This window comes from Sinocyclocheilus anshuiensis, unplaced genomic scaffold, assembly GCF_001515605.1.
Source record: "Sinocyclocheilus anshuiensis isolate Anshui unplaced genomic scaffold, SAMN03320099.WGS_v1.1 scaffold1449, whole genome shotgun sequence".
Lineage (NCBI taxonomy): Eukaryota > Metazoa > Chordata > Actinopteri > Cypriniformes > Cyprinidae > Sinocyclocheilus > Sinocyclocheilus anshuiensis.
The window spans coordinates 590,523-603,362 of record NW_015549696.1 but is presented as its reverse complement, the minus strand read 5'-3'; the positions used below and the strand labels follow the sequence as shown (position 1 = coordinate 603,362).

Here is a 12,840-nt window from a genome sequence, read left to right as displayed (position 1 = left end):
TTTTGTCAGAGGTGGGGGGGGGGGGGGGGATTGGAAAATGACCATTTTTATTTCCAAGATAATGATAACTAAATATCACTTATTGAATTAAAGTGACAGCAAGCATACTACATCCAAAATGTTTAATACTGAATTGTGTAGCATGCTGTTTAGAAAAAGTAGTAGACAATATGCATAATTTGCACGCTAAGCAGCAAGGCTCTACATGTGTCAAACCAGATGGTGATGGTGATGTGTCAAATCAGATGTGTGAAGTATTTGCACTAACCTCCTTGTGTTCTTTCCTACATTTGAGTGCAGTGACCATGTCCTGGTAAGGTTCTGTAGGGACAGTGATGGACTTGATGACTTTGGGAGGAGGAGCTGGAGCTTTGAACACTCCGTCGTCCTTGTGCGTGTTCGACTCTTTACTGCCTCCCGATGAAGCGGCCTGTGCAAGAACGACAACTCGGAATTAAAGCATAACAGCATGTTTGGAAGCACTGCAGAGCTGATTCACATATAGCCTGAGCTGCCAACAACCGACCCACTGCTGGTTATGCTACATGACGACTAAAGATAGTGCTACAGAACATTATAGATTCATCATGCTGCAACTACTAAAAGGCCAAATCCACGACCAACAGCAACGCTGCTAAATAAAACACTCCAAAGATGGCCAAGCGCCACATACACATACTGAATAATGCAATGTTTTGAAAAATAATATCTGTGGCCTTGTTTATAGGAACAGTAGAAATGGAGGCCCTGCGTTAATGAGAATCCTTACAAACAGTTCAAGTGAAGTGTAAGCATATCTGTCAGTGTGCATAATATTACAGTGGGCTTCACTGGCAGCAACAGATGCAGGCTGGCTAAGTTGTATGGGATTGATTGTATTTGGATGGCACATGTAGAGAGCGAGGGAGAGGATGCTAGTTGGAAAAGAAGTGCATAATGGGGTCGTGTTTGAGGTACATCAAAATACACTATTTACTTTAATAAACGTTAAAATTTATTTAATTTGATTTTTTTTTAAATTTAATTTAATGGTGAATGATTCATCATGGTCAGTTATGCTTGTTTTGGAATCTTTCATCAAAATGTAATAACTTGCTTCATCTCTGAAAATACTTCACCCAGTCTGCTGGTTAATGTTAACCAAGAGCTGAATCAATAATGGGTGAAAGTTTTTCAAAAATTTTAATTTAAACAGTTTTGAAATGGTATGACGTAACAAAGCCTTGTTTGTTGAAATCAGTTTGATACAGTCTCCGAACCAGTAATTAGAAAAAATATTTGCAAAGTTTTGAAGCTTTTTGAAGCAGGGTTTGTTTAACCAGTGGTGTGTTTCCCAAAAACATCAGTGGCCAACTATGGTTTCAAGTTTCGGTGAACTTGCTTTTGGGAAACACAGCCCAGAATAGTTATTTATTTAGTCATTGTTTTAGTTTACTGTTGTAGATAATGCAATATGTAGCAACAGGACACCCTTACCAATAGGTTTTTGGTACGGGTCTTTCGGTTCGGTAAGTAGATGTACCGAACAAATCTTTCCATTTTTTCAGGAAATTCAGACAATACATACTGTTTTGACGCTCTTTTATGTGGCACGACAGATCGCCGTATACTAATGGCAGCGAGTGAGCAGAATAGTTATTTATTTAGTCATTGTTTTAGTTTACTGTTGTAGATAATGCAATATGTAGCAACAGGACACCCTTACCAATAGGTTTTTGGTACGGGTCTTTCTGTTCGGTAAGTAGATGTACCGAACAAATCTTTCCATTTTTTCAGAAAATTCAGACAATACATACTGTTTTGACGCTCTTTTATGTGGCACGACAGATCGCCGTATACTAACGGCAGCGAGTGAGCATGATCACCCCTTAATCTTTATTAGGCCTACTAGTTTTAACGCGAAATATACATGAATGAACATCTCACCCCTGACGTAATCACTCAATCAGTGTTTCAACCATGGAAAGACGTCATTAAAACAACTTGTAAAGAAAATATCACGCATCAGGCAAGTCATCAGTGTCTACAGCTCATTATTTGCTAGAGAAATTAAATCTAGTCAAGAGCATTTAGCAAAATATTAGACTATAGGCCTACTTCATTATATTTACTTTACCTGTTAGTGATGTCTTAATTATTTCATGCAGGCTATATGTTTAAATAAATATTTTATGAAACAAGTTATGACTCTAAATTATTATTTTAACAACAAATATAAAATGTATAATTTAGAAGTTAATTTAAAAACAATTTTTTTGAGTGTTGATTATTATAGTTAAAATAAATAGTAGCCTAATTCGGTTTAAGAACAGCTTTTTAAATATCTGAAATTACACTCTTAACATCAGTCAGTCAAGCATTATACTATATTATGATAATCAAGTATTATTCAATTAAATTAAAACAGGTAACCATGTATGAATGCATATTAGTCATTTTAACTGAATTTAGGACTGGTGGTGGTGCTTTTTTGGTCATTCAGTGTTTCTGTAAAAAACAAATGGGGAAAAAACTAACAACAATACTGATAAGATAGTAGTAGTAATAATAATAATAATACTATGAATTCTACTAGGAACAATATAAAACACACTGAGGATTAACCATAGATATGTATAGATACCCTATTCGACCACTCCAGATATACGTTGACGCGTCCGCCATCTTGGAACGGTCAACTTGAAGTCATTCACCATAATAATCAATGAATATTCAAAGATATACAAGTGTATAACTTGCTGTTGTACGCGCAGAGTCAACGCGCTCAAAGGTTCGCAGACCGTACCAAAAATGGCGGAATGGCTTATGTATCGCGGCCATGTAGTCATAGAAAGGGTCGCTAATGAGGCATCTACGTATATTTATCTATGGGATTAATCAGCTGCTGGATTCATGAATATTAATCAGGTTTTGTGCGTTCGCTTAAACTGATTTGCTAAAATAAAACAAGGACGATAATAGGTGAGCGCCAGCCAATGAGATTGTCGTTTGCGCATTAGTTCCGCCCACTACTGGAGAACCCGGCAGTTAAAATAGGGGAGCGCCAGCCAATGAGATTGTCGTTTGCGCATTAGTTCCGCCCACTACTGGAGAACCCGGCAGTTCTTAAAAGCTGAAGAATTCCAAAGAAACTGTTATTTTGATAGGAAAATACAACAAAGTATATCGTTTACATGTAGCGCGTCAATTCTGCATGATATGTAAGACTTTCTTTGCATGCAAGAAAAAAGCAAAGCGACGGCGAGTTGTGCGCCGCTAGAGTTTACGCACTAGAGTTTACGGTACGTCAAATACTGGTACGCTGCGCATCCATTCAGATGAAATGAAAAATAGCACAGATCGCCTGATGGAGAGAGAAACTCTGAAGTGCTCAGTCAGTGTGTTCGGCGAGTAAAAATATATCTGTGCTGAACTTATACTTAGCCTCCAAACCACACACTGGCGAGTAAAATCTGAGAATTTATTAGCCAGTGGCTAATATTAGACATCATGTAGTCACCTAGAGTGAAGATTTAGTCGCATATGCGAGTGATTTACTCGCAATGTAGAGGGTTGTATAGCATTTCACCTGAGTATTGCAAATCACTCATATTGCTTTGTTCAGATCTTGTGTTGCATGTTTGCTGAAATAAATACCGGAAAAGATCGATTCACAACATCATAAAAAAAATGTAAAAAAATAAATTGAAAAATCGATTTTTTTTTTGCAAAGGCCTATTTTATATTGACTATAACAGTTAAGTTCTGGTGTTAAGCTATCACTGCTCAACGTCTCACACACTGGGGAGACACCAGAGCAAAAATGTGTGGAGTGGCATCAAAGAGGTCGGAGTTTTTACACAACGGTGACTATAAACATTGTGGTGATCGCATGAGAAGTGCCAGTGCTGAAGTGCTTTATAAAGTGGGTTGTGACTGTGTAGGAGTGTGTAGTGTTTGGTCGAATATATCCTGTGCTTGGTGTTGTACTCACTGGAGGAGCCTGAGATCGTGATGGAGGCATGGGCAGCAGTTCTTCTGGCTCTGGCTGGTTCCAGTGTCTTGCATTATACACAGCTTTAGTAGGCGACTGCAAAAAGAACAGGCAAACACTGTTACACTGAGGGCATTTTAAAACAAGAGCTTCCCATGCAGACCTGAGTTCATTGAACATTATAAGTTTGGGGTTCATTAGATTGGCCTGACTTGCATCAAGAACAACAAATCCATTTTGAGATTAAACAAGTACCAGTTTACCTTATGTCAGTTTCAACAACAACAACAAAAAATCCACAATTTTGCACATATATTTATCAGTGGTCCTTAATTAGGTAGCTGGGGCCCTAAGGGGTCTCAGAAAATTTCCAAGGGGGCCTCAAGATGACCTAAAATACATTTTTAATTTCAAAAGCCTGACTTCTAGACCTGGAAAACTCATGTAAATTTTAAAAAGCCATCGACATTTTTATAAGCATACATTTAAAATATTTTATTGTTACTAAAACATTTTAATTCTTCAAATTACAGAATGCAAGAGGGGGGTTGAATATTGTTGTGAACAATGGGGTGCCATGGAATCAAAAAGATTGAGAACCACTAATGTGAACAATATGAATTCAAATAACATTGTGAAACTACTTCTGCAACCTGAATTTGTATTTTGTATTTTGATTATGTATTTATTCATTTTGTTGTGGGGAACAGCAGCATGAAGAGAGCTTCTAAAGAGAGCCCATCCACAAGCTCTCAGATTAGCTATGATTTTTTTTTTTTATATACTGTGTCGCGTCTTGCAGCCATGTCACGTCTTAAGAATTATTCTAATTCTTTTTTAAATTGTGTCTGGTTAGGAAGTGAAGTAGATACTAGAGCAATACAGGATTGTAAAGGACCATGAGCTGGGATTTGAACTCGGGTCGCTCAAAGCACAACAACACTGCAGGCTATTAGTGCCAACATTTTTGCAACTTTTACAAGTTGTGCTTGTCCGTCCAAAACTACACTCAAGTATGAGCAGAAATAAGCGCAAACAGCAAACCCAACTAAAATGCCAAGCAAAAAACTCTATTTTTGGCAGTTTCCTACAGTGGTTTAAAAATGTTTTTACAAAAAATAAACGTCGTTAATACACATGGTAATGAAGCAAACATATCAGCATTCTGAGCAAAGAAACATTTGGGTTGGGTGTAGAATCGTACAAGGGTTCAAGCAAAGCAACCGAAACAAGTGTGAAAACTGAGAATACATCCAATATCCAAATCCACTCCAGTCATGAAGATAATGGTCTGTATACATTTTCAATGCATAAGCTTCTGCTCCACTTTGCACAAAGACGGCTATAGTCTTTCTTCAACTGTAATCACATTTGTAATTAAAACTCATTAAGAAGTGCTACATTTCTCAGCTTGTTTGTGTTGGCGGAGTGTGAATTGAAGCGCAGGTCATTTGTCTCAGCGGGAGCGCATTCAAAGCAGACTGCAGGAACACTCTATATATGAACAACTCGTAGAGGATGCCAGATCGAGTCAAACTGCAGGGACTGATGGCACACAAACAGCCAAAAGGGGATGGGGTGGTAAAAGGGCACTTGGCTACAGGAGGAGGTGTAGGCACAGTCCACTGGGCAACACTGAGGCTGGGTTATTATTAATAATGAAGAGAAAGATTCTGGCCCCCAACATAACTCTGCAGGAGACTGGTTTTAATCTTCTGTAATTAAGAAGTGTTCTTCATGCTAGCAGGGAGTGAAAGTCTAGCTCTACCCCATGGAGAGCTCCTCATGCTGGGCTAGAAGCCTCCAGAAGGTCTTGCAGAGAGAAATCAAAACTGCCCCCTGACGTGTTTTTTTTCTAGGAGTTGGAATCCCCCTCAAAAGTCTGGGAATTATGTTGCCAAGTAAGACCTCCAAGAGGACCAGGCAGATAGTATACAGCTGAAATGATACTCGCAAGCACATGAAATAGCTTCTAGCTATGAAAGCTCAGGTGTTGTTACATTCAAAAAAATGTCACAATACAATGCAAAATGCATTGTTCCGTTGTCGAAAGGAGCACTAATGAAGCATTGCCGTAAACTGCTTTTTAAGGTCAGTGGAGTGTTTTGCTGAGGTAGTTAAAAATAGTTTTTTTTCAGGTTGCTTAATTATGACAATAATCAATAACGAATCATGATTTTGATCAATACTGAGGACAAGATTATAGGGATAGTCAAAAAAAGTATTCTCGTAGCTTCATAAAATTACGGTTGAACCATTAATGTCACATGGACTATTTTAACGATGTCCTTACTACATTTCTGGGCCTTGAACGTGGAAGTTGCGTTGCTGTCTATGCAGGGTCAGAAAGCTCTAGAATTACATCAAAAATATCTTAATTTGTGTTCCGAAGATGATGGGGTTTGGAACGACATGAGGGTGAGTAATTAATGACAGAGTTTTCATTTTTGGGTGAACTATTTTTTTTTATAACTATTTATCTATTTTAAAGAAATCAACTTAAAAAACTTTAAAAAAAAATGTTTTTTATCAATTTTACTGGTAGTCCACTGTATGAAGATTGATGATGATTTGTCACAGTTTACTTTATTTTACTATCCTGTGCTTTGTTTATCAGCTCGCGCACATCAGCTATACAGGCGTTAATACTGAATGTTTAACGTTATATTCATTACATACATATACTTCGTAGTAGACATCCTTAACTCCTTTCTGCTGTCTGTTGTTGGTGTTTCTTTGTTTGAATATGGAGCTTAACACATGCTGTGTGGTATCGGCGTATTTTAACGAGTACGAGTACAGGAGACCAGTATCGGGCCCGATACCGATACCGATAGCATCCCTAGTTAATTTCCTTCTTTCAGATCAGGTAAAATTTGATTTCTAAATTGATGACCCCATGCTGTGTGGTATCGGCGTATTTTAACGAGTACGAGTACAGGAGACCAGTATCGGGCCCGATACCGATACCAGTATCACCTTCTTTACCTTCTTTCAGATCAGGTAAAATTTGATTTCTAAATTGATGACCCCTTTATCTGAGGAAATTGACCACAGACTTTATAACAATCGCATATGTAAAGCCAAACAAATCCTTGAACAGTGAAAAGAAAAGACTGTGTGTCTGACGAATGCGGTCTTTAGACGAATTAAAAGTTAACGAGTAGTGAAGTCATCTGAGTAGGGTTCACATTCGTTCAGCCTAAGCTGTAAAATATAAGGCAATTTAGACATCATCTTGTTTGCAAACCATCACAGTAATTTGTACAGCTGTATGATGCCGCCAATGGATTAAAAATAAATAAATTTGACCCATCAGCACCTGTGCGTCAATAGCCATGCACTAATTAAATTAGCTTTAAATATCATAATCATGTCATTACCGAAGTGTCTTAAGAGCTTCGGAAAAGAGAAAATGACTCTCTAGTCAAAGACACAACCTGTAGCTGAAGTCTGCAGCTCTCAAGGTAATTTCACTACAGTCAGGCACTTCTCCAGCAGAGTTACTGCCATCCATTGCATCATCACAATATCGGGTTTTAAACTACTTGTATACACAAACTAGGGCTGGATATTATCAACTACCACATGATAAAATACTTTGGACTTGGTAATAAGTTTGCAAGCAATCAATTAACTTTTTTTTTTAATTGATCATTTCAATACACCTAATAAAGTGTCTCTCAGATTATATTGTAAAAAATGTATATTAATAATGATTTTCAAACTTTCACTCTGTTGCTATGGCATATTTGATCTTAGGAAAAGTGTACAGTAAAATTTTCCAGATTTTAACACTATTTATTAATTACAGATGGGAAGTTTAAGCTCATTTAGCACCACCACACATATTAGCAAAAATAAAATATATATTTTTTTTTACAAAATTATAAACAAAGTCAAAACAAAAACAAATCATCAAAATAAGGGGGGAAAAAGTTTCTTTTTATAATAATAATAAAAAAAACTGGTTCAGAGAGAGAGAGAGAGAGAGAGAGAGAGAGAGAGAGAGAGCGCAAATGCAGAGTGCAAGTAAAATGTCTCCACATGAATGATTTACTCAGGAGAATCAATCATTGAGTCTGCGTATCGAGCGAGAGGTGAGCAGGTTCTGCCCCTGGCATGTTCAGCGGTGGCAGTAAAAGTCACCACGATGCTGAGCTTTGACTCGTTTCAAACACATCTTATACTTCACAACAGTCATGAATAAGAACATCCCTCTTGACTCTTCCTGTAACTACAATTGAAGACACATGAAAGGAATATTGTGGATTCAATACAAGTTAAGCTCAAATCAACTTAATAATAATATGGATGGCCTGAGACCACTACCAGACCTTTGTGCTAGTTGACAGAACTGTCATTTGCCCTATTGGGAGAGCAATTACGTTATGACGTTCCAACAACCTCACATTTATTGATCGTGTAAATGTTCTTGAGCCTTGCAAACTTAAACATTTGCTTTCTGTGATATTTTAAAAATCTGGGGACTAGCGCTAATTTAAATGCCACCAAGTCATTTTGCTGACTAAAATAGGCTACATTTTTGATGAATCAAATTTTCCGTGATTTTTTTTACATGTAAGAGGTCAATGTACTATAAAAGCATACTGTAAGTTTCACAACTCCACAAAACCACCTCATTAAACCAAACACATGTTTTACTGAAACTAAGCTCCAAAAACCACTGAATACATGAATACATCACTACACACAATACAAGACTGCCAGTACAAACACAGATCAAAGCTGCATAAAAATGCCTAATATTGGCTGGATTTTTTTACATTACAAATGTAAATTACAATACTAATATTTGTGGCTGTCTTAAATGGATAGCTCACCCGAAAATTAAAATTCTGTCATCATTTACTCACCCTCATGTTGTTCCAAACCCATAACACTGGTGAAGATATTTCTAATGAAATCTGAGAGACTTCTGTCTAGGGTTGAGTATCGTTTGCATTTTAACAATTCTGATTCTGATTCTTTTCGACTCCTAGTTTCAATTCCAATTGATATGAAACATATTTCTTCTGTGTTGCTTTTTGCAAAACATTTAGCTGAATACCAACAAAAATCAGAAGACTACATACAAACTGGACTTGTTTAAGAGCTGTTTGTGCACAATGAAAACACAGAAAAAAAATCACTCACTGCTCTTGACTGATGAACTTATCAGTCAGTTGCTTTAAAAAAAAAAGTATAATTGATGTATATAGTGTATATAGTGTTTTATTTTAATATTTGTTAATTCAATTTCTTGAATGTTACTGCTAAATACTGTACCTGAAAAATAAAGCACTATTTATTTTATTTGTATATGTGTATTTGTAATGTATATATTTGTTCTTATTTTCTAATAACAAAGATAAAATAATGACAAAGATTTTTATCTTAGCTCACTTTGGCCTAAATGTCTGCCATTCTTTTTTTTTTACTTTTTGTTAAGGTGTAAGAGGTGTTATGTTTCTGTATCACGATATTTTCTGCGGCAATACTGTATCGATACACAGACGCCAAGTATCGATCTTTTATTATACTATTTGGTAGAATAATAAAATCAATTTCTTTACAATCCACTAGATGGTGGTGTTGAGTTTTTTTCTGGTGAGGTCAGCTGGGTCACCTTCAGCATGCAGTAAGTTAGTCAAATAAAGAGGGCGGCATTGCGAAAAGTTATCAGGAAAGCCCCGTCCCCGTTTAAATCGGATGTATGGACTTACTTCGGATTTGTAAACAAGGAGGGGATGTAAGTAGGGATTTTGATAAATAAAGTTAACCAACTAACATTATACATACTCTTTTGGTTTCTGTACCCAATATTTTAAAAACTTACAAAAGCAATGAAAATATTGGTATCGGTACTCGGTATTGGGAAGTACCAAAAATAAAAGTATCGGTATTGGGCGAGTACGGGAAAAAGTGGTATCAGTGCAGCCCTAATAATAATATATGGCGTGCCACGTCGCGCCCCGCCCCGCCGCGCGCATGTTTCCCTCTCCTCGTCACTGCGTGGTTTGACGCTCCGCTCAGTATTCCGATCTATGAATGTGCGTTCCGCTCGTGTACCGCTCATGCTCATCGGAAAAGCAAAGTCCACTCAAATAACGCGCTGACAGGAAATTTCTATGCAGTATAGGCCTACTTGTTCCGGTTTGCAGTAGCGCGTGTTACTTTCAGTAAAAGTGTGGTTATTTTATTGGCTTGTGTTTTTTTAAATTCAGTATCATTAAAATTGAGTTAAATTTAAAAAGTCTTACAAAATTACTTTATATTATTTAATAAAATAATAAATAATCATTACAAAGCATTTTCGGTTCCGGTTTTCGGCCAAGTGCATCCAGAATTTTCGTTTTCTGTTTCGGCCCAAAATTTTCATTTCGGTGCATCCCTAGATGTAAGACTACATGTTTTATTTAATTTAATTTAAATTTAACAGTAATTTACTTTCAAATGCCCCAATTGCTGAAGGGTCTGCACAACTTTTTAGTACAATTTCAAGTTGCACTGATCAAAATACCTGTAGTAACACAGCAGTGCATACCTGTTTACATTTAATTAAGGTGGACTAGATTAGACTGTAATACAAATAGTTGAGTTTGCCAGGTGCATACAATATTTATGACCGGTTTTCATGAAAGTGTTGGTCAGTTTGTCTGCTTGACAATCCCATTTTGCACTGCAACAATAAAATTGAAATGAGATAGATAAACTGAGAAATGTTTCTTTTTAGTTAAAACAGATGTTGTCAAAGTTTTCGTTTGGGGACATAATTTGAAGTTGGAAAAAGGTAATAGATTGCAATATATCGCAGAATATCGCAATATATTTAAAATCGCAATAATATTGTATCGTGACACAAGTATCGTGATAATATCGTACCGTGAGGCCTCTGGTGATTCCCACCCCCAATATAAAGTGATCAAGTCTAAACCGCAAGGATAAGAAAATGACAGAATTTTAATTTTTGGGTGAACTATCCCTTTAATTTCTCCGTTTTCAAATATTTTGTGAAAAAAAAAAAAAAAAACAGGGAGCCCTTATGGCTTATATTTTGTTGATAAGGACTTCTCATTACAAGTATAGGAAGATGGTTGGTGTATTTTGCATTTCCAAATGCACATTAAAGTGACTGGAACTTAAAGCAGATGCAGAGATGGATGCATATTATGGTTTCGGTTTTATTTTCATTAATCGTGCAGCACTACTTCTCAGATCCGCTCTGATATGGTGATCAAGGGAACCACGGAGGAAAGCAGTTCTAATACCTCTTCCTACCTCTGTTTGATATGTAGAGTCATCAACAAGTAAGCCATTCACAGGCTAATTACCCCCGGATAACGTAAACACTGCTCAAAACACACATTGCTCTGTTTGAGCATTTATATGCTTAAAGTTCAATCATGACTTCAACAATCAATCATAACCCCAGAGAAGCCTGTGTGCACATAGAGCAGCCGCAGGAACATTCGTAATAATGGCTGAGCTGCCAGCGGCGGTGAGCAACATAACTGCATTACTGTCATTATAGATAAAAGTCACGCTGAAGACAAAGGCGCGATGCCCGTTCCACCCTCTGCCTTCACTATGCTTCCGTTAGCGTACATAAACAAGAGAACAACAAATCAAACGCCTACATCCTTTCTTTACATGATGGCAGTAGGGTAACATTTACTTTGGTGAAATGGGCAAAACAACCTTTAGATTCTAAATGAAATGACACGTAGTACAACATGCTCCAGAACAAATACTGGCATCACAAACCATCAGCTGAATGATGGAAAAAATATAAATAGAAAGTGAGACACTATGAAGCTTACCTTCTTAGGTCCGCTGAAGATCTTCCTGCTGCTCTCCTTGGCTTTCTCCTGAGCTTTGACCTGAGGTTTCCTTACTGTCTCAAAGGGAAAGGGGATCTCTGGGAATTCCAGAGGATCTGTAAAACCGCAAACAAACATCAGCCATTTGTCTGCTAATTGTTGCTATTATCTCTACAAGGAAAATGTGTTCTCTGCATTGCTAACAAATACAGTTAATTACAATAATGTGCATGTAATGGGCACGTTTGACAGCACTAATATATTCGAACTTGGGTCGCTGTGAGCATAGTTTCTCTGTATGTCGGTGCACTAACCACGAGGCTAAAAATTTCAGGGGGTGGTGTGGTCAGTTTCTTTGGTGGTGGGGGGGGGGCAGTAGCTAATTTAAATGATAAAAAATGATCATAAGTACTGTAGAGAATTTTAACATTTCATTTGCATGATAATTGGGGGGGGGGGGGGGGGGGGGCAGTAGCTAATTTAAATGATAAAAAATGATCATAAGTACTGTAGAGAATTTTAACATTTCATTTGCATGATAAGTTTGACATAATACACAACATTAATAATCCAAAGGTGATGGTAAGGAGGGATGGTGGTTTTACAAAGGGGATGCTTTTTGTAATTTTTTTCAACCTCAATTCGAGCCCTGTATATAATAGGGATGCCACAATACCAAAAATCTAGTAGTCGGTACCGATAACACTAAAAGTACACGATACTCGATACCAAGTCGATACCACAGGAAAAATAAATAGCAATAATACCTAAACATTAAAGGGATACTCCACCCCAAAATGAACATTTTGTCATTAATCACTTACCCCCATGTCGTTCCAAACCCCTAAAAGCTTCGTTCGTCTTCGGAACACAATTTAAGATATTTTGGATGAAAACCGGGAAGCTTGTGACTGTCCGATTGACTGCCAAGTAAATTAAAGTGATGTGACATGTGGCCAAGTATGGTGATACTTGGAATTAGTGCTCTGCATTTAACCCATCCAAAGTGCACACACACAGCAGTGAACACACACACACACCGTG

At 37.2% G+C, this 12,840-nt stretch overlaps 1 protein-coding gene across 1 annotated transcript in view; it reads right to left on the bottom strand.

The window, feature by feature from the left end:
• LOC107660482 (wings apart-like protein homolog) overlaps positions 1–12,840 on the bottom strand; it is a 64,234-nt gene that overhangs the window by 21,644 nt on the left and 29,750 nt on the right. The window contains exons 5-7 of the mRNA XM_016449792.1: positions 11,797–11,912; positions 3,974–4,069; positions 269–430 (exon numbers count right to left, since the gene is read on the bottom strand). Of these exons, the coding sequence (XP_016305278.1) occupies positions 269–430; positions 3,974–4,069; positions 11,797–11,912 (374 nt within the window). The remainder of the gene's footprint in view (positions 1–268; positions 431–3,973; positions 4,070–11,796; positions 11,913–12,840) is intronic.